The sequence below is a fragment of the Ambystoma mexicanum genome, chromosome 4q (genome assembly GCF_040938575.1).
Source record: "Ambystoma mexicanum isolate Mex_15411 chromosome 4q, UKY_AmexF1_1, whole genome shotgun sequence".
Taxonomy (NCBI): Eukaryota; Metazoa; Chordata; class Amphibia; order Caudata; family Ambystomatidae; genus Ambystoma; species Ambystoma mexicanum.
The window spans coordinates 1,173,221,743-1,173,247,557 of record NC_090928.1 but is presented as its reverse complement, the minus strand read 5'-3'; the positions used below and the strand labels follow the sequence as shown (position 1 = coordinate 1,173,247,557).

Sequence of the window (25,815 nt, the reverse complement as noted above, 5' to 3'; positions counted from 1 at the left end):
AGCTATAGAGCAAAGTAGGAGTTTCTCCGAACCCTGAAAATTGAATAAAGGTTTTGAAATTGAATCCATTGGGTCAGTGTCATACTTGTGATACCATGCCTCCCTTACAATTCACGGTAGGTCTCTACCAGACCTCAGATTTCTTAGGATTCACAGTAGGTCTCTCCCATACCTTGTGTTTCTCAAGATTCACAGGAGGTCTCTCCCAGACTTTGGGGTTCTTAAGATTCACAGTAGGTCTCTCCGAGACCTTGGCTTTTTCAGGATTCACATTAGATCTCTGCCAAACCTTGGCTTTTTCAGGATTCAGAGCAATGGCTATTTTTCCCCTCACCCCTCTTCCCTCATTATGATTCTTTTCAGGCAGCCAATATTGTGTCACCCTCCTGACATTCCTAAGGGCCTTCTCCCTTTTACCTTACATTGGTGGGCATTAATTTCTCTCAAAGTTCTAGAAGGTTTTTTTTTCAAACTTGTCAGCCTCTTCCTCCGGGGCTTCCTGGTATTCACTAGTTGCAGCTTGGCTTCTCTTATCTTTTTCACAGTTTTCCTTCATGCAGTAGTAATCTGTTCCTGGTTCCTTAATGCAGGGACCTCCCTTGTGTCAGTGAAAAGGTGGGCATGCCTGACTTGTCTTGTGAATTTTCACTGTCTGAACTTTGCCAGCCCCGGAGCTTGGATTCTGATAATGTTTTTGATGCTCATTCCTCATCTCTGTTTGGATTCTCAAACCAGATTGGTTATTCCTTAGGGACTCCTTAATCTCTCTCATTATTCTATTATTGGTTTAGCTTTCATAATGGGTAATTGCCTTACAGTCTTATTGACAGTTTATGAGGCCTGGTTAGGTTTCAAAGGCATCTGCATTGTGTGGCGCCATCTTGGAATTCCATTCTGGACAGTGAGAGGTTTGCACTTGCGTGCATTTTTCCCTGCCCTGACGAAGATTGCGCTGTGCTCGAAGCACTGCGGTGGACTGTATGCAAGCAATCATTTGTTTGCACTGTCAGGTATGATTCAGATACTGTTTCATTGTGACTTGTGAACGCTGTGGGTTCACCAAAACTATTCCTCTCAAAGTGACATGATAGGTCTATTTCAGTTGATGGGCTGTAGGACTAGTCAGCAAGGCTTCCTGGGATCTGTTGTCTTTCAGGTCAGCATCATCAGTGGGGCTTCAGCGATTGATTTACTAGATCTCTGGGGGGAAAGGAGCTGGCAAGATCCCTCCTCATCCACCATCTTGGAGACAAATCAGGTAGGTTCCAGACCAGGCCAGTGCCTAGTTGCTCACTTCCCCAACATATTAAAATGGGAAGTTCATTCAACTCACCACACAAACTACAGTTATTGTTTTTCTCCATGTTAGCAATTGATATTATGGTTTGTCCATGTTTGCCCTGGTAATAAGGTATGCAATCTTCAGTAGGGTGGACCTTTGCCGTTTTGCCACATTGCCTCCGATACCCCCAAAAAAGAGGCAGCAGTTATGTGAGTGGTTGTGTTTCGTGGGCAGCTCAAATATAATTATCCCACCCTCAGCTTCCTATTTAATGTTGGAAAGACGTCCACGCCAGAGGGTCTTACCTGTTGGTTAGTCTGGTAAATCATCTCCCCCCCAACCCTCAACAAGAGATCTGGGATGCCATCTCTGGAAGACTCCACCCACCTTTCAGTATTTTAAACATTTCCTCACCGTTCAGTGGTATTGAGAGTGGAAAGCCAGATTCAATATTGAGTCTATCTTGGTGAGTCCATCAATTAGATGGGATGTATTTTCTTCAAATAATTAACACCTGTAAAAGCAAGCAACCCCAAACATATGTCGGCCTCATTGGGCATCATCAGTGAGGTGAAGCTTGCAGTTCTAGATCCAGCAGGCTCCGGGCCCACGTCTGGGTATACCCGTCCCACTTGTGGGGACTTAGATATGCAAAAGAGGTGATGTCTGGAAGGTTTAGAATTAATGTTACCCTCTTGGACTGCTCTGGGCAACCCTGCAGACCTTCGTTCTTCAGCCTGCCAAGCCCTTACAAAAAATGGAAAGACCATATGGAAATCAGGCTTGGTCCCACCACAAAAGGGGCATTCCAGCCCAAACTAATAGGTCACATCCCTTGTGCGCGAGGATAGGAGGGTTTGAGTTACATGTAGGTGAGTGGGATTGTGCCCGAGTGTGCAGAGCAAAGAGGGCATGTGGTTACTGGGGATACCCCCTAATTGTTCTGTGTGCAGTTTGTTGGATGCTTCTGAGTAATGGTTGTGCCTGCGCTATCTTTGGCATGGGGAGGAAGGATAGCTCAGGGGCAACACGTTTGTCTTGGAAACAAGACAAATCCCGCGTTTAGACACCACTCGCTGGTATTAAGCACGCTATAGAAGAACAATTATAATTATAAAGATTAATAAGTGTTGATTAGCATAACATACACTGTGCTTTTTGTGAGATGGGGTGTCTTGTGGTGACAAGTGGGTTGTTGCTGTGCGAGAAGCATCAGGGTGTGAAATGCTGCTGGGTCTCTCTCCAAGAGTACGTGAGTGTGGCGATATCGTGTGCAATGTGGCACATGTTAGTGAATTACCAGGCATATAATATTTTGGGGTACTGACCCTTGGCCTCTTCTGATCCGACATGTCCAAACCGGAAGTACCCATAGGGGCAACGGCCCAAAATGTCGCCTCAGAATTCCGACTCCCGAAATTCCAACTTTTTTTTTTCCGACCCCCCTTCCACCACATATATATGTGGGGAGGATATGGGATATAATAGTAGTGTGGGTGAATGCGGGCGGTCTCCCCCCGCATATGTATGTAGTGTAAAGGGTGTTTAAAAAAAAATAACTAAGAGAAATTTCGTCATTTCCAGCAGTCTGGATTCTGGGGGTCGCAGTGATCACATAGATCCCCCAAAGGAGTTACCCTTCCATGTGGCACTTAGCTGTTGGATGCCCTAGGAGACCCGGTGAGAACTGTATAACATGACCACCGCGCCGCTAATCGTGGCACTTGAAAAGGCCTTTGGATGTTGGAATAGAGAAGGTTTTGCTTTGTGACTAGCACTGTGCCAAAGCATAGGGTCCAACGCCTAATCTCAGAGGATCTGAAAAGACTAGTTAGTAGAATTCCATGCAAGGTTTCTCGGATCTGCATTTATCTGAGACCAAGCGTTGCGAAGAAAGTGTTTTGAAATGGCCTTTGCACTAAAAAGTGCAAATCACGCCTAATGCACAACTGTATAATACATTCTTATAGATGTCCACCCCCACTCCATAAACATGAACTGGGTTGTTCTGTTTATGGGCAAAAGCGTTGCTAAAGAAAGCGGCAATTTGAACAAAAAGGAGGTCTCCAGCCAGGCACTACTCAAAGAGCAATACATGTGTTTACAAGAGCCCCCTTCACAATGGACTTGTATTTATTTGTAGTGGCTTGAAATGTATCTTTTGGGATCAGCACGTGGTGTTGCCTGAAGTGTAAACCCTGGCCTGTGCTGTTTACACCGACTGTCAATTTAAACCATTGCTTTGCTGCCACGAAAAACAAACCAGTTGAAATGTGTCTCAACCGTCCCTTTGTTGTCAAAGAAGTAGATTAGAAGTCCGTATTTTATGAGCAATAAATATTGGGCACCTATTTTTAGTAAATGGCCAGACTACAGTCTCAAAAGGTCTATGGGTTTGCGGCAAAGCTTAAAAAGTATAACATTCCAGTTCCAAAGAGTTCACGAAGTTCATGATGCCTGCACGCCACAAGGAACTGCAAACCACACTCTGAGTAAGAGAAAAGGGAATACATGCATACTTTGATCTCTTCTGAACCCAGTTTGCAGAGTCAAGATACATAGAGTGGGTCATTTTGAAAGAAATGCAAATTGCATGCAGTGATACACCAACATTAGCACTTATGTGGGGTCGGCCTTGAAGGCACAGAAAGGAAGAAGCGGGCCTTCTTCCTAGGATTGGGGGGCATTTACCATCCGGAAGATGTTCACTACTCGAGCCTCAGGCGGGAATTCCCTGCCCAGACAAGTGTCCAAGACTGCACCAAAAAATACAAGAGACCGAGACTGCGAAAACTGAGACTTTTTGAAGTTCAGAGAAAATCCCAAGCTGGGCAATAGAGTGCTTCTAGGGAGGGGACTTGGAAGAGCCAGTCGACCAGGTACGGAAATACATGAATGCTCTCCATCCTGAGGTGAACCGCCACCTCTGCTAGCAGCTTGGTGAAAACCCTGGGAGCTGAAGAAAGACAGAACGGCAGGACCCTGAACTGATAGTGATGTTGGCTCACCACAAACCTTGGGTATTTCTTTTGTTTTCAGGTGAATCGGCATATGGAAGTAGGCAGCCTGAAGGTCCAGTGATACCAACCAGTCCTGCAGATCGAGAGCTTGCAGAATCTGGGCTAGTGCAACAATCTTGAACTTGCCCTTGCGCAGGATCAAATTCAACAGCCTCAGCCCCAGAATGGGACGCAAGCACCGGTCCTTCTTCGGCACCATAAAATAGGTTGAGTAAAAGCCCTTGCCTCACACTTCGACAGAAGCTGATGGTCCTCCTTCAACAGGATGGGATCTGGAGGTAAGTTGTTGGTGTAAGGGTCGTGGTCCCGCGGACGTGGCAAAAAGGGGAGACAGTAACCCTGTTAAACGACCTGTAAGGCCCAAGCATCGGACATGGTTTTGACCCATTCCATGCTAAAGAGGAAAAGTTTCTGTTCCACCACAGGGTAACCATACCAGAAAACCTAACAGGGGTTTGGCCCCTTGTGGTGCTGAGGGGATGGTGACTGCAGCCGCTCCTTCTCTGGGTGCAGGTGCTTCTCAAAGCGTAAACCTCAGCCTCTTCCTTAAGATGCAGAGGGTGCTGCACGGGTAGGCCAAATGACTTTGCCATGGCTTTTGATGCCTGTAATGTCTGGAGGGCGCCCTCAGACTTCGCCCTAAACAGGTTTTGGCCATCAAAGGGTACGTCCAGAAGTTTAGCCTGGACATCAAGAGCAAAGCCAGATATTCTCATCCACAAATGGCACCTGAACATCGCACTTCTTTGCCAATCACCTGCCCACACAGTTAGCCGCATCCAGCCCAGATTGTAGAATCTGGTGGGAAACTTCACTACCGTCTATCACCATAGACAGGAAGCCATCCCTCATATCCGCCTCAGTGACATTCACCACAGCAGACCATAGACCAAAAGAGAATTTTACCACGGCGCAAGTTGCGTTAACTATGCAAAGGGCGAAGCTGCATGATGCAAGTACCTTCTTCCCCAAGCGTTCAGTCCCTTACTTTGCCTGTCAGGTGGAAGAGAGGGGAATGTGGAAGACTTCACATTGGTAGTCGTGGCCTGCACCACCAAGCTCTCTGGGGAGGCATGAGCAGACAGAACACTAGGTCAGAGGGAGCAGGGCAATGTTTCCTGGTCAGCTTCCTGTGAACTGGCTAAGATGAAGCAGGCTTCTCCCATACCTTCAGTACAGGAGTTTCTGCTGCCGCATTGAAGGGTAGTAGGATTTCCTTCCTGGGACCCTCATACAGGATGCCTGTTAATTTAAACAGAATTGTCGGTCTGGATGGGGATGCGAGCCCCAGGGTAACGGCCATCGTTGGTTTTAACCTTTGAAAAGACACATGAGGCTTACCGGGGGATGGGTATTCGAAGAATATTCAGCTACGAGGAGGTGTTGAGGCCACTGGTTTCTTTTCGGAGGTATGAGGCCAGATCCTGGATGTCTTTACCCTCCTCATACAATTACTCCAGATAGTCTGTCTATTCCCTGGAGACCAAGGGTTCAAATCCAAAGGGTACCCGGTCCCCCTCTGTAAATGTCACACATCTTCAACATATAAGGTTTGAATGGAAGAGGAGCATAATCCAGAGGTTCTGCCGTGTCTGCAGTGCCGACGGCGAGGACAAAGTTGGGGCCGGCATCAAGATCTTGATGGCCAAAGGCAGACTGTAGTGGAGGGGAAGCTCTTCCCTCTTCTTGGCCAGGCCCAAGCCCGTAGGCATGCAGCTGTGGTCTACAGGGGGCATCCTGTGGGTCACAAAATATGCGGTGGGGCCCTCTGGTGCTGGGGCCAAAGCCAGCGGCACTGATGTCAGCAACGAAGGCGCCAAGGCCGAAGCTGTGGCGCCTTGGCGAAAAAGTCTAGCATCTTCTGGTGAAATTGTTCACATTCTTCCGGGGTGGAGGATTAGGTAGGAAAAGGCACCTTATTCATCGTTGGAGAACCTCTGGATCGGTGGCTTTTCTTCTTGGAAGAGGAGAAAGAATACTGGTGTGAGGATCCACTCCAAGAGCAAGATTTCAAGCGTTGCTGCTTCTTCTTTTCATTAAGTGGAGGGGATCTCTACTCGGAGCAGAGCTCCGTGCCGGTCGTCCTTAAACTAGGCCATGCAACATCACCCTTCGTCTTGTGGACAAAGATTAAAAGTTTGTTCTTAGGAGGACTTCAGGTGTGCAGACGGACACAACCCACAATCCTGGGTGTCATGCTCCTCGCCCAAGCCGTACAAACAAATATTGTGAGGATCAGAAACCGACATCTGACAGCTGCAGTCCATGCACGGTTTGAACATCAGGGTTGGCGACTATGAATCTGAGAAGTCAGATGGTGTGTTCTTGAAGCAAAACAACAGCGACTGGATTTCAAATCTTTAGTAGGACAACAAATTAAGTCCTCTGTTATATCCCATCATCATATAACACACAAAAACGGGTTATGGAGCACTATCTAGTATACAGCAGTTCGAGCCAGAGTTACTCATAAAGCCACAGATGCTGTCCCTAAGCAGAAGCACACCCTGTCCCTATAAGGGGGTTCTGTCCCTAGGGAGACGGAGATGCGACGCCTATCTAAAAGAAAAGGAGGAGTGGGGTCCCTACTTAACAGTACGCAACCAATTTGGCATCAAAGAACATTTTCTAAAAACCCGCAGACATGGTAACCCATGACAGGATAAAGAATGTCCCTATCTCAATTTGCTCATGAGATGAACATTGCTAAAGTCATATTTGTTTATTAACCAACAAAGCAATATGTTATCAGGGCTTATGTGCGGGTTACTGCGGTTAGTTAAAATATCCTGCAACTATACTGGGGGAGAGCAAGGTCTATGATGCTCAAAACACCTGTTTACCAAAAAGGTATCAAATCCTTACAAAGTAAGTATCCTATGAGCTTTAAGTGGATATTGTGCAAAGAAAAGGGTCGAACGGTTTCGATGACTAAGGCAGCCGATATCATCTTCAGTACCAGTTTAGTAAATCATAGGCATTACTTCCTTAGATCCATATTTTAGGGCTAGGCCGTCATCCCGTGCCCTAGGGAGAAGGGGGACAAAGATAAAGCCAAGTTAGCTATATCTTCCAAGTGAATAGGTTTTGAGTGGCTAACAACCAGTTAATGTTATTAAAACCTTTGTAGCAAGGAATATGTCATAGTTGCAGACACTAAAAATGGCTCCCACCAGGTATCTGCTGAGCCTTTCTTAAAAACACCTCCCATTCATCATGTGTTTACTGCCATTCACCATGTGTTCATTATTGTCATTCTATTAGTACACTAGACTAAGCTAGTGTCATTCACATGTGCAGTACCTCGGTTCCATTGATTTATGTAGGAGGAGAAAAGTGAGGACCGGAAAAGTTATGTCCTGGCCCGGATGACAGGTCCAGGGATTTTGTGTGTTGCCCGTGGCCAGCAGTCTCGTCTCCTCAATGTGGATCTGCCACCACCGTCAGGTATGCCGGCAGCGTAGTGAAAGTAAATTGCTGTGCATATTCAACACGGACCGGCTGATTTGTGTTCTTGAAGCAAACCGAGTGTATGGAAAAAAGGAACTGAGGTCACTGGACGTAGCACATCGATATATATTGGCCCCGACATGTCCAGCGCGGGTCGCATAGAGACATCGGGCCGATCTGACAGGGAGCTGCGCTGAGCCCCCTGGCGGCAGAAAAGATACCAAAGAACAGCTCCCTTGTGGACCTATCACAGATGAGGAGTCGGTGAGATAAAGAAATCCATTAGAAACCTTCTCTTCATCCCCTGCTAATTTTCACCCAATCTCTCTTCTTCCATATCTATCTTGATTTTAACTTTCTACTCTCTACTCTCTCCTTCACAATCAGGCTTTAATCCTGTCGGCTTGCATATTGTTTCTCTTCGCTCATTCACTCTAAACATTCTTCTATTCTCATACTTCTTAATCTATCGGCTGCCTTTAACACTGTTGTGCATCCCACCCTTCTCTTTACCCTCTCGTCTCTTACTTTTTCTGGTTCTGTCTTGCAATGGGTACTTGATGGACGCGCTTTCTCAATTTCTCAAGCTGGCAAATGTTCTTCTACTTTTGCTCTTTTCTATGATATTCCACAAAGCTCAGTCCTTGGCCCGCTTTTTGCTCCTCTCTCTCTGTACCTCTTGCCTCTATCTACTTTAATTTCCTCATTTGGGGTTTCATCCTATTCTTATGCTGATGACTCTCAGATCTTGGTCTCTTTCTCCTAATTTTCTGAAGCTCTTCACACTACTTTTTCATCCTGTGTTACTGCAGTCCAATCCTGGATGAATGATCATTTTCTACACTTAAATTCTTCAAAAACTGAGATTCTTTTCTTTGCCTCCACCTCTATCCCACCCCCCCTGCTTCCTCTGCATCATATCATTTGCCACCTCTTCCCTCTACCTAACTATACTGCTGATAGCCCAAGTGTCCTGTATGGCACTTCTCTCCCCTTTGCTCCTTATATTTCCTTTATTGCTCATACCTGCAGATTGCTCCTCTACAATATTTACAAAGCTTGGACTTCTCTAAATTACCATGCAACTTACGTTTTTCTGTCCACTCTAGTTTTCTCACACCTAGACTACTGTTCTTTTCTTCTATCTGGTTTGCCCGCCTACCAGTTTTCCCGGCTATGATCGATCTTTAACTTTCACACCTTTTCTCCCATCTCACTCTCCACCTCCATCTTCCCATCTGTTCATTCTCTCTCTTGGCTATCCTTTGACAACCACATACTTCTTAATTTCCCCTGTATTGTTTACAAGAGTACTCATGGTCTTTCCCACCCTATCGTCCCTCTCTTCTTTCATTCTATGTGCCCCAGTGTCTCTCCGTTCTGAATCCAAGTTCCTTCTATTTGTCCCAAAACCTTCCTGTGCGCAATCACGTTTTCGGTCCTTCTCATTCTTGGCTCGCTAGCACTGGAATTCACTCCCTCTTGATGTCAGATTCCCCTCTTCTCAACATCTTTTCTGCTCTAGGCTCAAACTCTTTTTTTTGTTTAACTCTGAATACTAGTGCGTCATTATTTGTCTCATGTGTTTTGTACTGGTTCTGATTGTATGTGCAGCGCTTTGACAAAAGCACTTTATACATCTAATAAAATACAAATAAAATACAAACAGGGGACAGTACTGCATTCTTGAGTCCTAAAGAGGAATGAGGTCCACAGCCATTGGTGGCACCTGATAATTTCATCCTCAAAATTAGGGTGCTGGGCTGAAACACCGGAGAGGTTTCCCAAATGTCTTTTTCCAACAGCACAATTATGTGCCTATTACAGTGAATTACAGTCAACGGAACGGTGCAAACTGAGTTAGTACTATTTGGAACTTTCCCAAGCTGTGGATTTCATTCAGATTGCATATTTCAGCACCTTCCCCAAGGCCCTGGACGACAGACTCTAGATAACATTCAGAAGGCAAAACTGTACACCTTCCCTCACACCCGGGCATACGACTGTAGACTGTGTTCAGTTGGCCCACCTTTGCACCTTCTCTCAGACCCTGGACATACAACTGTGGATTTTATACAGATGGCAGACCTTTGTGCCTTCCCTGACACACCAGACATCCTACTGGATTTTGTTCAGTTGGCAGACCTTTTACCTTCTCTCAAACCTCAGACACCAGACTGTGGATGTTGGTCAGACGGAAAACCATTGTGCCTTCTGTGATGAATCAGATGATTCTCCCAGAAAACCTGGCCTGGGACCCTTCCCATGTGGCCAGAGAAAGGCAGACGCTTCCTGATCCTGACCCTAGGAGTGGTGTTTTGCGAGAGGATCACATTAGGCCGGAATCAGGTCAAGAAGACTGGGAGAACCCCTTCACTAACTTCCCTATTGACCCTACAATGTTGTTGGCCTAATGTAGAATTGACTTCAAGTCCCACAACAGCCAAAGTACTGGGACGAGGAAGAGGGACTCGAAGGCACTAAACTGCAAAGAGCAGTCTAGTGGTTCTAATGACGCACACCTGAGCGGGACTTTTGAATAGATAAGGCCCAGAGCCGCCCGTGCTACCGATATCTACTGAGCTGATGCCGGTACTGAGAGGGTCTGCATCTTTGATGGCCTTGAATGTGAAAAGCTTTCCCCCCTGAATGCAGAGGTTGTGCGGCGGGAAGCATTGTTGTGCAATGCTGTTCCCCAGGAGAGAGAGGCTCCCCTCATTGTAAGTTGGTGGCAGAAAAGCACCAGAGTGTTCCTGGAGCAAGGAACGCTCCTTTCTAGACCGGCTTGGGCCACGGGAAGTGAAACAAACAGTTTATCATGCAGGAGCAGGCGCAGGAAGAGAAGACAATATGGAGGAAGAGAAAGCAGAAGACACTGTGGCAGTGGAGCGAGTGTGTTCACCACTGTTCGGTAATCCCGGTACGCTCCTAAATCGCCCGCTGCCATTAATAGTAGTTTTGAATGCCAAACTGATATAAAGAAGTTAAAGCGACAGAATAAGAGTAATTTTGAATACCGAACTGATGCAAAGAAGTTAAAGTGGCAGAACAAGAACTTTGTGAATAGACAAGAAGGTTATATTGTACTTATAAAGGTCGAAGACGTTGCCAAAGCCAAGAGAGGGCAATACTAAAAGAAATTAACAAGAATCCTCATTGCCAAAGCTACGAGAGGGTAATTATGAAGCAAGCTAAGTAGAACACATATTGCCAAAGTGAGAAAGAGTCAATAATTGGAAAAGACCTCAACAAGCATTGCCTAAGCCAAAGAAGAGCAAGTGTGGTAGAGAACCATTATCAGCATTTGGTTGATGTAAGAGTGGGAAAAACAAGAGTGGCAGGAAAGAAGCCCTCCTGATAAAAGGCATTCAGGAGGAGAGGAGTATAAACTGCATTGCATGTGGCAATCACAAGAGTGGAACAACATCATCAGTGTGTGTCATGTCTTCCCAGCAGATGATGTAAATTCTGATGTTGCTGAAAGTCAAAAACGTTACCAAACTGTTTGGCATAAACTTTACCACAGAAGTACTTGTGATTGTGTTGGTAGCTGTTGGTCCTGGCAAGTGAGTATATCAGGGCTAGGACTTTGTAGTGGTAGTCCTGGAAGGTTAGAAGACCAGGAAGAAATCATTAAAGTACTGTGTTGTGGAAGAAGAAGAAGCAGCAGAAGCAGCAGAAGCAGCAGAAGCAAAAGAAGCAAAAGAAGCAAAAGAAGAAAAAGAAGAAGCAAAAGAAGAAGCAAAAGAAGAAGCAAAAGAAGAAGAAAGACCACTGAAGTATTTTGCAAACTGTTGTGGAATCATCCAGACAAAACATCTTTGTTCATACACATGAATTATGGAAGTAATTGTGTTTCCTAAAACTGGAAGTTGTGTTGAACTCTTTGCTACAAGTGGAGAGATAAAGAGGTTCCATCTAGTTGAACTGTTGGTTAAGTCCAAGTGGAAGACGTTTGGAGCAAGAAGAACTTTATAATCAGAACTTGGTTACAAAACAGAACTTTCCTATTTTGAATTTGTGATTGAAAATCCTGCTTTAAATCATCTGGGGAAGGTGAACTGACCCAGGTTACAAGGATATACGGTTATTAGGTGTATGTTGGATATTACTGTTATTTCCGTTATCTTTGAATTGCCATATATTCCCTTCATGAGTCTGATGTATGCCTAAGTATGAGGGACAGATTCCTTTTTATTAGAGTGTTTCCTTTAGTTTATATTGATAGAGAGGGAAATCCTCTTTAGGGTAGGGATAGAGCGGAGTTTATCAAACTCTTAGGAGTTACTAAAATGGCATCTTATGAAAAATCCTTACCAAGTTCTCCGCCTCACATTTCTGACCCCCCACACTTGCCTCAGACCCAACTGTGAATTTCATTCAGATGGCAGACTTTGCCCCTTGCCTCAGCCCCCAGACCCAGGACTGTGGATTGTGTTCAGATGGCAGGCCTTTGTACCTTTCCTCGTGCCCTGACCACCAGATAGCGGATTCTCTTCAGGACCGTTCCACCTTGTCTCAGACCCCAAACACGTGACTGTGGATTTTTTTTGTTCGGAGGGCAGTCCTTTGCACCTTCCCTGAAACACCCAACTGCGGATGTCACTCAGGCGGCAAACATGTGTGCCTTTCCTCAGCCAGTATGCTTGTAACTCAAATTATGCGCCCGGATGCCCTGGGGCCAGGTGCGCTTATAAATAAATACAATACAAATACAAAATACAAAATACAAGACCCTGGACACTGGAAACAGAATTGTGGATTTTTGGTCAGTTGGCAAACATTTGCTCTTTCTCTCAGAACCCAGATACCTGATAGCAAACCTTAGTACCTTTCCTCAGGAAGTGGACACCAGACAGTGGGTTTTGTTTACATGGCAGATCTTTAAAGCTTCCCTCAAGCCCCAGACACCCGACTGTACTATGGAAAGGATACTGATTTCATTGTCTCTCTGCTTCAGCAAATCCTGGAGTTTCTGAATTTCTTCCTTCACTCCTGGGCTATGAACCGGATTCTCACCCACATTTTCCGGTGCTTTGTCTCGTATGTTCTTGCCAGTCAACATATTCTGTAAAACAAGTAAAACTAGAATATAAAAAAATAGATCACTACATACCGTAGCAACCTGCTTTTCCAATTTCACAAACTGAATTTAAAATAAGCACACATTTTCTCTCTGCTTTCTTTCCTTACTACCCGCCAACGACAATTTCCCAAAAACAAACACTGTGTTCACTGTACCTTCTTGGTTTACACTTTTTACCGGTTCCAAAATCGCATACACATACTTCCTTGTCCCCCCTTTGCGTCAACATTTCAAATCAATGGAGTCTGCATAGAAAAATGTAAAAAAATCGAAAAATAATTTTCCACTTCCAAGCATCACCTACTGCCAGAAATGTACAATGAAACATCTGGATCCAGAACGTCTCAGCGCCCAGTTTTTAAGAGCCTATAATTCATTTCTTAGAAATGCCCTCATGTGCAGGTTGAACAACCACACTCTGCCCATAGTCTGACGGTGTGATAAGTCTATATGTTAAGCAACCAAAATTGGAGAGAATTCGCAGTCTGCTTACATCACCAGTTTAGTTACTGAGTATTAACTTGCTCCTTGATCGCCTTGCTGTTTGTTGTGTGTCTGGATCGCCAATAACCATACACACATGCATGCCTCCGCCCATCACACAGCACCATGTAAACTTGCATACACTGAATAGATTCAGTCGATACTTTATGGGTTTAAGATGTCTACTTCGATGCCCTCAATAGTGTTTTAATTAGATGTGATGTAATGTGGCCTTGTACAGCACACCACTGCCTTTTTGGCAGCCTTGCCCTACAAAAGGGAGGGTGGTTGTTAAATTTGACACAGCTGAACAGAAACGACAGAGAGAGATAGAAACTGCAGCTACATCCCACTTGTTTGGACGCTGTTTGGGACACCGGAGGTGAGTGTACTGCAGAACGCAGTACAGAGGCTGACGAATACGGCGTGCAACGAAGTCAAGCTGGGAGAAGTTTGCTGCTTCCTTATCATGGCCAGCTGGAGCTGCCAAATGCAGAAGGAGGCAAAGCGGGACCAAAGCAGCTCACGAGATGCACTGCCAGTTAAGGGGCCAAAAGCAAAGAGGAGGGGGAAATGCGAGGAACGCTGAAGATGCCACTAAAGACCAGTAAGCCCAGGGAGTGTGCATGGGTTACAGAGGCGTTTCGGGGTGAATACCGCTTACCGCTCACAACGCGAGAGAGCCCAAATGAAGGAGGTGAAATAATTGATGCAGCTACAAACATTGGAGAAAGTCAAAGTAAAGACAGTTAAATTGATGGGAACATTGTTGCGAAAGGGTTGGTGATCCAATACTGGAAAAGTATTGTTTCATGGATACAAGAGAGTGAACAGAGACTGGAAAAACCCTGGCAGGATACTGAACAAGGCAAACAGTGAGTCTTTGACTTACCCCCAAGTAACAAAATTGTAACTCCCTGGCAGGAGAGTAAACCAGGGCTAAGAAGAGAAGTGAGAATAGACACAGGGTCAAAACCCCCACCCTGAAAGTGTGGAACAGTAATAAATGTAACCTTGATAAAAAGGATAAGTTCTAATACCCTAGCAGGAGGGTATACCAGGGATAGAAGCAGGATGGAGAAAGCTCAGGGGTCCAAACCCTTCTGGAAAAGAATCATACCCCTTTGAAAGATAAAGGAAACAAGAGAAGTAACAAAGACGCGAGACCCTAGCAGGAGAGTAAACCAGGGATAAGAAGATAATTGAAAATAGTCAAGGGTAAAAACCCCTACCTGAAATTGTGCAATAGTGACAAAAGGGGAGCCCATACCCCTTTTAAAGAGGGACGAGATTCAGAAAGAGAGTGAAATTAAATATTCCAAAATACTGTGCTATTGAAAGGAAACCAGGGGAGAAACTAAGCATCCCCTTTCCTTTCATTGCCAAGAAAACCATCGAAGAAGTGAAAACTAAAGGAACAAAGGGAAAGAGTAATTTTCCTTTAAATTGTGAGACAGTGAAAAACATATGGGAAGTACTCCTTGCACACTTCTCGTCCTCCAGGTGCATCATTATTGTCTATCACAATAGCACTATTATGGCCCAAGGTTCTCTCATCAACTTCCTCCCTTCTCCTGCAATCACTTCTTCCCCTTCCCTCCCTTTACCTCTCCACCACAACCAATGTGAGTACCACACCCCTGTAAACCCCCTTGGACAACCTTCAAAGGGGGTAACCAGCTTCACCTAGCTACTCTGAATGCTCGCTCTGCTGTCAAACACACCTCCAACATCTGTCCCCTTCTCAAAATCTTGACATGGACATCCTCGCTCTTACCGAGCCGTGGTTCAATGCCAGCTCTGTCACTGCTCTTGACAATCTCCTTCCTAAAGGCCACAAAATCCTCTCCAACCCCAGACCCAACAGGACTGGAGACGGAGTGGTCATGGTCTTCCCCGAGTTGGTCCCTGCTTCCATCATTCCTACTCAAACCTACTCCTCTTTTGAATGCCTCGTCTGTAGGCTGGGGGTTCCCCTAATCTCTTCTCTCACCCTTGCCACTATCTACAGACACCGTGGGCCTATCTCCCTCTTCCTCTCTGAATGGGCCGATCTTGTCTCATCCATTTCAACCTCTTCTTCCAAACTCCCCCTCCTTGGTGACTTCAACATCCACCTCTGCTCTCTTGAAGCATCCACCTCTCAGTTCCGGGTACTCGGACTCCCTCACTCTCACTATTCTTCCTTCCGGACCAACCCACTCTGCTGGCCACACTCTTGATGCCCTCATCTCAGGTGACATTCCTATCTCTAATCTGGTCACCACCCACCTCTCTTGGTCTGACCACTCTCTCCTTTCCTCCTGGCCCTCTATACGAGCCAACCCCTACACTGCCAGCCTGCTTCACCGGATCTACGTGATCGGACCGTGGCTGATTTTGCCACGGTCGGAACGTTTGCATGAGAAAGGTGCGAAGTACCGAATGTTTGCACCTTTCTCATGCTAACACACGTACATACTATGGGGGATGCAGGGGTTTCCCCCGCAACCCCCACTCAATATACTGTAAAGTATAGTGAGCGGGGTGTTGTGGGGGACACCCCCGCAGACCCTGTTTTTTTGGGGATTTTTTGGTTTTTTTGCAGGTGTGCTGTGGGGGTGTCCCCCGCAACACCCTGCTCACTATATCACACAGTACAGCGAGCGGGGTGTTACAGGGGAAACCACCGCAGCCCCTGCAGCCTTTTTATTTTTTTAACTTACCTGCAATGCTACCACCAAAGGTGCGAACTTTTGGTGTTTGAACCTTTGGTGGTAGCATTTTTAGAACTTTTGGTCCTTGCAGACCTTTATTGTCGGTAAAAAGGTACAATCCCGCTTCACCCCCATTCGACTGAGTGTCAGTTGCTGCGTTGCCTCCACCTTCTTCCCCCCTCTGACCCCTGCTCTGGACTCTCCCTCTGACTCTGTACTTGCTTATCTGCTTCTTGCAATCTGTAACACCCTTGACGTCCTTGCCCCTGACATGAGGATCCGCCTAAAACCAAGAAAAACAGCTGGCACAACTCCGATCTAGCATCTCTGAAACGCAAGTGTAGAGTTGCTGAATGGAAGTGGCAGACCTTGGGTTCATCCTCTGACAAACTGGCCTGCCGCTTGGTCCAAAAGCAATATAGCTTCTCTATCCACTCCAAGAGGCATGCCCACATCCAAGCACATCTCCGGAGCCACTAACAACACAGCCAAACTTTTCAAAATCTGCAAGGAACTCTCAATTCACTTGCGGTTTCCACCTCTCTCCTTCCTTCCCATGCTCTCAGTAGTGTCTTGGCCTCCCATTTCATATCCAAAACTCAGGAGATCCTGTTCTCACTCTCCTCCACATCATTTGCTCACCCATGCCTGCTCCCCTGCCTCCCCTTGCCCCCCTCCTCTCTCCCTCCTCACTCTCCTCCCTCCTGCCCATAGCACCGGATGAGATCTCTATAGTGGTCCACTCTATGAAGCCCTCCTCCAAACAGGTGCTCCCCTGCTCCTCCAGAAACATTAAGGACAACATCTCTCTCGCCCCGGCTCTTGCTGACTTCTGTAATCACTCCTTTGCCACTGGCTCTTTCCCTCAAGCACTCCCTCATGCATCCTCTGTTAAAAAAAGCTGTCTGCTGACCGCTCCTGCCCGGATAACTATCGCCCTATCTCTACTACCCCATTCCTGGGTTAACTCTTGGAAAAATTGGTCCTCCTCCAACGGACCCTCAACACTGATCTTGTGGGCTGCATTCATGACCATCAATCTGGATTCCGGCCATGCAGAGGCATGGAAACTGCTCTCCTGAACACCCGTGAAACCATGCTCGCAAATCTCGACTCAACTCTCCTGCTGTTCTTATTCTTCTCTCTCCTCTGCCTTTCATGGTCAACCATTCCATCCTCATAAAATGAGGATGTGGCGCTGTCAGCATCACTGACCAGGCACTGGACTGGCTGACCTCTTTCCTCACTTACCACCCCTCCCAGCTGCAATTGGGCCCTTTCTCCTCCACCACCACCCTCTCTACCTGTGATATCCCCCAGGGCTCTATCCTATCGCAATGGCTCTTCAATATCTATCTCTCCCCTCTTGCTCACCTGATCTCCTCCTTCTCTCCTCATTGCCAGTGTTATGCCGATGACACACAGCTTTCCTTCAAACTTCCCTCTACCTCCTCTTCTTCCTCCTCTCTCATTTCCGACTGTGTGTCCACCATTCAGGCATGGTGTGCAGCCAACAATCTCTGTCAATGCCAGTAAGACAGAGATCCTCCTAATCGGGATACCCGTGGCCCTCTTTTCCTCCTTCCGCTGCCCACCCTCTTTGGGCCCTCTGCCCCACCATCTTGTGAGGCCATAAACCTCAGGGTCATCTTCGACTCCGCTCGCTCCTTCACCCCTCATATCTTGGACCTTACCAAAAATGTCCCACTTCTAGCTCCACCTCCTCAGAGGCATTCTTCCTTTTCTCACCTTCCCCGAGAAGCTCAATGTCTCCAGAGCTCTGGTCCCTCCAAGCTGGACTACTGCAACAGCCTCTTTCTCATTCTCCCTCTCTCCTCCCTTTGCCTACTCCAGCTAATCCACAATAGGGCTGCAAGACTTATCCATGGCCTCAAGCCCAGTGACCATATCTCTCCAGCGCTAAAATGTCTCCAGTGGCTCCCAGTGTGTGCGCAGATCAAATTCAAGACCCTCTGCATCATCCACAAGGCCTTCTGGGACCTGGGCCCACGCTATCTCCAACTTTCCCTCCCTAAATACTCCCCTAAATTCCAACTCTCTGACTGTCAAACTCTTCTCTAAGCAAAGAATGGGGGGTTAGGGGTCTCTCCTCGGCTGGTGCCTCCCTTTGGAACAGCCTCCCTGCCCCTGTCAGACTTGAGCCGGACCTCCTTAAGTTCCAAAAACTGCTGAAATCTCTGCTCTTCTCTACCTCTTTCCCCTCCTTGCTAATCACCCCACTGTCGCTGTGCCCAATGGCCCGATCCTCATGAACCTCACAGGATCTCATCCCTTTACTCCCAGTCAATACCATCACCACTCCCCCCCACTGCACTGCCCTGGTGGCTCCACACACCACCCCCAAGAATCGCCTGTACTAGCACTTAGCCGGAGGCTCTTCTCCTGCTCCCTTTAGCACTTCCCTCCCAAGCCCTCCCTCCAGCACTTGTCCACTCCTCTGCTCCCCCTTCCATCTCCCTCCCCTGCACTTCTCTTCAATGCACTTGCACGGTTGAATGCCACAAGGCCTAGTAGGACCACGACTGTATATATATTACTGTTGTTTTTTGCCACTGTTATTATTTACCCTGTTCCCTTCCCATGTAGCCTTGTGGCGCTTTGAAACACAACTATGCAGTGTAAAGAGCCTTACAAATGCTCAATAAAATAAATAATTAAAATAAATAAAATATAAGAGGAGAAACTACAACATGGTTCCATCTCCCTTGAAACTGAGATAAAACGTTGGAGAAAAAAAAGAAGGCAGGGAGAGAGCCACCCCCCTGTGAAATGTTGGAACATTAATGACTTTTCCAGAAGTACGGGCAGATCGTGGGAAACCAAAGGGAATCGAGGGGAAGGGAGTACACCCCTTTCCTGGGGGAACTTTATTTCTTTTCTGTTTGGCACCTTAGAACTTTATGTTTGGAACTCTGAAAGAAGGCTACACGTGCATAGCTTACATAAATCCTCATTTTCAAATTGTTTTGAGTTTAGAATGTAAGGGTCAGTTTAGGGTTTCTGGGCACAGGACAGAGGACGCTCTTTGGTTTAACATCCTGACACAGACGTTCCTTAGTTTTGTTGAGACAGGGAATCCTCCTGCATTGTTGTAGTTCTGCGCACAAAGGTCAGGTAGGACATGATGTCTCAGATCATTCAAAATTGAAAGAAGCAGCTCCTTACGATGGCGTTAACCTGTGGTTTGAGTATAAGGTCACTGTCCATGAAGATTCCAAGAATTGTCCCCATTTTTGCAGGCAGAGGGGAAGATCTAATTTCTTCTGGCGAAGGGATTGTCTAGGGTTTGGTAGTGTGGTGCCGCCAATCCTTAGCTTAGTCTAAGATGGATTAAAGTATCTGTGTCATTACCCAGGAGTTGATGTGAGCGAGGCATGGGGTACAATCTGGCAATTCAGATGAGTTGGTTGTGAGCTCGTATAGGATTTGGGTACCATCAGCATAGTTGAAGCATGTGAGGCACGAGTTATCAATGCGCTCCAGGTGTAGGTCACGTAGTTCTTGAAGACAAACAACAAAATTGTACAGTGTATTCCAGTAAATCGGTCTTGCTGGAATATTAGAGTGTGAAGTACCACTGAAACCATTCAGGTTTACTGCAGCTGTGAACTAGGCCTTTAAATAGAGTTAGTATGCTCCCAATCTATTTTGAATTTAAAGAGTAGACTACAGAAGGGTCTACTTTGTGATATTATGTGAGGTGCGCTCCAAAAGCCTAATGTGATGAAGATGGGGAAAATGTCTCTCAACATTTTCCCCATCAATTACAAGACTGTAAAACATTTGGTAATAGACATAATCCATATTACAGACTCATACTTTACAAGCAAACCATGATAGAAGACTGTTGAACATTTGTGTTAGGAGATACCGCCAACCATAACCTTACTAGAATCATCTGTAGCTTTTATCATGATGAACCATACTATTTCCATTCAAATGTTAAACACTCGCAAATGTTTGGGCTCCGTCCAGGGAGATGAGGCCATCTGAGAGAACCTACCCATTCTTCTATGCAGACTGCACGTGGTGTGGCTTGCTGTGAAGGCTGTACAAATAGTGAGCTACGTTGAGCTATAGATCGACTATCCCTCCGACACAGATTGGAGTTTTTCAGCCCTTGTGGCCTTTTGACGCAGCTCCTTCCCCACTCCTTCTGCATGTGCCTACTGCATACGAAAACCGAATTGCAGCGCCACAGATGTTCAGCCGCTGTCTGTTGGAAGATGGGTATCCTGGCTGTTGATAATAAGGCAAGGAGCATTCAAAGTCCAGGTGTGCGCAGTGGCTGTTGCATGACCATGGTCAGTTCCATGTTGCAGTGCCACTGCTGTTGTTGTACAGCTACATATTTTGACCACAGAGTGGTCTAGGGAAGCACCAACCTATGCGAACACATTTTGGAGCGGAGCGTGCAGTTCTGTTGACTGTTTGACTCTTGTGGTATCCTCGTTTTTGCACCATATGGCTTTGGCCAGGCTGCCTGAAGAACCTGGTTTGTGGTGTGACTGGGAAGGGAGAAATGTAGGGGATGGGTCAGAGGCAGCATGGAACCAAAAGCTGTACTTGCATCCACTCATATTGTGAGACAGGGCTTGTTGAAGCAACAGGCGAGACCCAGGCATAACTTGCGTTTGGACTGCTCGTGACACAGCTGCACAACTGGAGTGCACTCCGTGAACTCTGGTTATCAAATTGATAAGAACTTGCCAGTAGCAGAGTAGAGGCAGCTTTTGGTGCTGGGCGTGGCTAACGGGGCACAAGCGAGAGGCTGGGAGGTGCACTGAGCACCATGGAAGAGCCAGGGGAGGGGGCGGGGCAGCCACCCCTGTGGCCCCCACCCTGGCTCTGCCGTTGGAACTTGCAGTACTGTCATTGCACCCCTTCTCAGGCAAGGGCTAGCCACTTGCTGACTATGGTACCAATTACTTAAACGGTTCAGAGAACACTCCAGTGACTGCAATGTTCCTATCTTTTAATGCCCTAGGTTCTGCTTCACACTCCTTGCATGCCTGACAGCAGCGGTCACCGTGCAAAGTGCCTATCCAGGGTGACCTCGGAATTTCTGAACTTTAGGACTAGAGTCGAATTTGGAGAATGAAACTGGCAGGTTCCTGGACCTGCCCGCCATTTTGTTTCAGGATTCAAGGAAGCAATGATGAAAGTTAAAATCCTCAATATATTTGTAACATAGCCCCTATTCTTGAATGTATGCATTGGTTGAAAAGCAGTCTAGTTATCCTATGCCAATTTGGATATAATCATTATAAAACTAACAAAATAAGTCACACATAGGATATTCTGTGATTTGGAATCAAAGTTGACAAGGAATTTGGGGCTGTGGAGAAATGATGATGTGTTCTGGTGTGATGCTGGGAACGCATTGGAGGGACAGGGCCTACATGTCCTTGTCCTGTACTCCCTTATGTGTGTTCTGTGTTGTTTTTTGCGCAGGAGTCCATATGGGACTCCTGGCAGTGCAGCGCTTCCTCTTTTTGGTTGTGGTGAACAGAGACCTTTGGGATACCCTTATAGCACCCATGGGTGGGGGTACAATCCTGTGCCCCTAGTGTATGTTTTTGGGCACCTGTGTGTGGCCCACAGAACAGGGTATGGGCTGGTGGCAGCTTCATGCTGAATGTGACAGGTGCTCCGAGTATCCTCCATTTTGGAATACCCAGACCCTGCCATAGGAATCAGTGGATTAATGATAGGAGACAAGATGGCCCCTGTGGTATCTTAATAATAATAATAATAATTTGGCATTTATATAGCGCTGCAAACGCTCAGGTATCTGAGCGCTGCTTATTATTACCCACGGTGTGTGGTGCTCATTTATCGACCTCAGAAGGATGAAAGGCTGAGTTTGGCCCCGCCGGGATTCGAACCTGCGTTAGCAGACTCTGCACCGATGTCAAAGCGAGCGCTCTACTCACTGTGCCACTTGACCGGCACTCGATCTTGGTTTCGTTTACCTGTTACCTTGTTTTGCCGAAGTCCTGGGAAGCCCTGACTCTGTCCCTTCCCCTGACTGGCTGTTGGGTGGAAGAACCATATATGGTATTGTGGGCAAGTCCAGGCCAGACTGGCTGGTGCCTTCCCAGTGACTATGTTGTGGCTACGCCCTTGGGGTGGGACCTGGGTGAATAGAGTGAGGGACCAATATGCATTCCAAGTTATGGGTGTCTGGTATCTGTGTGTGTGTCACAAATAATGAGACAGCATTGGCCGAAACTGACATGAATGCAGTGTGGGGTGCCAAAACCCTGGCTGCTTGCCCCAATCCACATTCCTTGTTATGGGTGTCTAGGTAGAAGTGACTTGCCTGAATGCACTGTGAGCCTGATTGGCTGCCTGCCTGCATGAATGCCCTTCTGACTACTTGGCTGACTGAGCTTGGCTCAGCAGTGCGAATGAGGGACAGATGTGTATATCTGGGGACCTCTCACTTACCAGAATTGTTCAGAAGCTGAAGTTCAAACTTGAAGCTGCTTATCCTTGAAGCCCAGATGGAAGAAGAAAAATAGCTGCACCTTTCCTTCGACCCGATCCGAAATCTGTCGAGTCTGTCGAGGACTGATCCGAGAGAGGACCCATTTAGGAGACCTCTCCCCAAGCTATGACGGAACATTGTGCTGGAGCTGATCTTCATTGAGGCACCTTGGAAGCTAGTCCCGAAAGGCTGTCGACCGAAGACTCGGTCTGCCGAGAAATCTGAAGTAAAGCACCCGGATGCCGAGGCCGTCGAAGTCCATTGCCGTCTACCGGGGTTCAGAGGATTTCTGTAACCGCTGGAAGCCAGTAGAGTCATGTTGCCCAGAAGCGGGGACAGCTTGGCGCTGTGCTGTTCGACGACCGGAGCCGCAATGCTCCACCTTTTGCCTAGGAATATTCAAATTGAGGACTCCCTTGCCATCACTGTCGACCCCTTTGTCCCGCCGGAGAAAGTCAAAGTCACCGAGGAGAATCTGCCGGTGGGTTTCCCGCCACCCGAAGTCCACTAAGACACCAACAAGGAAGATCGGAAAGCCAGCTGTGGTCGAGTCACGATCGCTGATGCCGACATCCGACACCGACACCAGACTCCCTCTGCCGGGACTACGTTCTTCATAAAGAACTGTGTTATCACATAACATAGTGTGTGGACATTCCTTTGTGGGGGCTTGGGGACTACACTGTTCTTAAGAACCAGCCTGCATCTCCTCCTGAGAGCTTAAGCCTTGGTTGCTCGCCCATTCTACCATATAGAGAATATTGGCTGGGTTGCTTGATGCTTCTACTCTGCCATATAGAGGGCAGGAGTACAGATACCCCCCTCCAGTCTTTACATATGGTACTTTTTCTTCTGAGCATAATGTTTGGCACTGAAATCTTCTCTTGACCGTGTTAACTGAAGGGGCGTATCGGAGTAAAAAAATAACAACTAAAACTTGGCAATGTAGGAAACAAGTCTGGTCTGGTAGGTCGGTGCACTTAGGAAACAAGTGCCGTCTCCTGACTGCTCTTTTATATTACAAAGATTTGCAAAGAGCTAAAAGTCTGGTGCAAGTCATCTTTGTTGGCCTGCTAATTGCCTCCCGATTCCTCTCGTGATGAGCAATCACACAAGCATAAACGAGCCCCAAGTGTCTACATTCTGCTCTTGTGATAGTGGGTCATTAGAAGACCTTTCCCATTTATTTTTTTGCCCTGTAGTGCGTGACCTGAGGAAAAAGCCTTCAATTCCATTGCTAAAAAAAAAAAAAGTGTTGTCCATGGCAAAAAATATGTATCCTCAATACAGGATAAGCAAGCTGCATATGCCGCATACTCTTATATTGAACGAGCACGCATATTGAACACCTGTGCTGTTGAATAATTTTCTTGGTTTTAATTTTTGGCCTATTGAAAGCTTAATGAGTATGTCATTTTTATGTTTAATGTATATTACTTTATCCGGTTATGATGGCCTTTAACTTTAGAAATAAAGAAAGAGATTGGCCCACAAACGGGGCCCATTGCCAAACATGTCTCTGTGCACTGTGCACAGAATCTTGAATTTTAGTTTCCTGGAAACAGGGAGCCGGTGTAAAGAGCACAGTATAGGGGCGATGCGTCCTCATTCAGGAAAATGACGAAAAAGATGCACCAATGCTGATTGCACATTTTGAAGATTTGATGGCATGTTGAGGGTTGCAACACACAGGTTGACAAAGCCAGGCAGTGACCAGTTACATTGTACCAGTGTTTGATTATTTTGATAGTTTGTCCATTGTGAGTGTCTGGGTGGGGTCTTCTTCGGCCCATGTTGAGCTCCTCAGTGGCCTATCTGGTGGCGTTGCTCCTCCTGTTTCAGGATAAGCCTGGTTAAGTTGAGGCGAACTACGAGGAGCTATGCAGTTATCCACTCATGTGGGACAAAGGGTTCATGGCATACATTCTATGGCAGCATTCATATGATCAACATTTTGAGTCACTCATGTTGGCACCCAGGCAATGCTTGTGAGGTCCAATATCCTGGCACATACCCAACCAGGTTAAACCGGATGTCACTAAGTGCACATCTGGCATGATGAAAAGACAGTGAGTATTATGCTGATGAACACCAGGTTACATGTACACAGCACCCTTTTGGTGTACACTGCCATGGTCATGGGTGGGGAATCTGGTAAAACTGGCTTATTTTGTGGCTGCACTATCTTTTCAATGACCAGATCTTTGCCAGTATAGACATGCTGACTGCCCCAAGGGATAGCATGAAATGGGGGTCGGTGTGGTATTCCTATCTGACATGCCCAGTTCTGCCTTTCCTAGGCTGAGGGTGGTCCTATTGAGTAATTTACCATGCAGTGTGCCATGGTGGAGAATTAAAGTCTGTACTTCACTTTGGTATATAGACTGCCTGGCGTGCTGTCAATACACTCCATGGACCCTGGGAAAACAAGAGGACGCAACAGCACAAATCAGGCAAGTACAAACTGCACATATGAAATGTGAGTTGAGATAACAGACATTGCCTGAAGAGCCATGCATAACCTAAGGTCACTATATCTCAATTCTTTGTGTGGAAGTAATAACCTTGGAGCAGGGAATAGATGAGGAACTCATACAGTGGGGACGCATCATTAACTACCTCTACAAATAGGGCCTGAGCACCATTACAATATTAATAGGTAAGCATTATTACCCGGGATGTGTTTTGTACAGCATTTTAGGTTAAGCACTGTGAGCTGTCCATGCACCATTTAAACAACCATTTAAGCGTTTGTGCTAATGGGGCTACCTTCTAATTTAGGCACTCTTCCTCCAGGTCCAATCCCAGAGCTAACTCCAGACGAAAGCAGGCAGAGCGCAGAGACCGGTTGCAAGATAAAAACCAAGTAGGAACGCAAGAGTAAAGTAAACATCACTCCTTATTCTGATTTATATGATAAACGCAAGCCCAAGGAAGCAGGATATTGGACTAGACATATGTAGACTAGTTTAGCCCAATACCCGAGCGTAAGTCTTGCTAAGAATGAGATAATCTGAGGAGCAAAATGTCCAATGGAAGTAGACAGACTCTAGCAAGTGAAGCCGAAATCAAATGTCTTGCAAACTGCGCCACCAACGAATTAGATCAGCTTTAGGTGACTGATGCCCCGATTAAGGTGCTGTGGAACAGTGAATATTGAGAAGTATGCACATATCTGGTCATTAGCAACCATATAAATTCTGAACACTGAACAGTTGGCAGGTTATATGTAATCTTTAGAAAACGAGTAGTAATTACTCAGACTGTATTGATATCAATATGAA

General features: G+C 46.5%; 1 protein-coding gene across 1 annotated transcript in view; it reads right to left on the bottom strand.

Moving 5' to 3' along the window:
• Positions 1-25,815, bottom strand: part of KIF6 (kinesin family member 6) — a 2,002,255-nt gene that overhangs the window by 1,101,002 nt on the left and 875,438 nt on the right. The window contains exon 12 of the mRNA XM_069608751.1: positions 12,688-12,820. Coding sequence (XP_069464852.1) covers positions 12,688-12,820 — 133 coding nt within the window. The remainder of the gene's footprint in view (positions 1-12,687; positions 12,821-25,815) is intronic.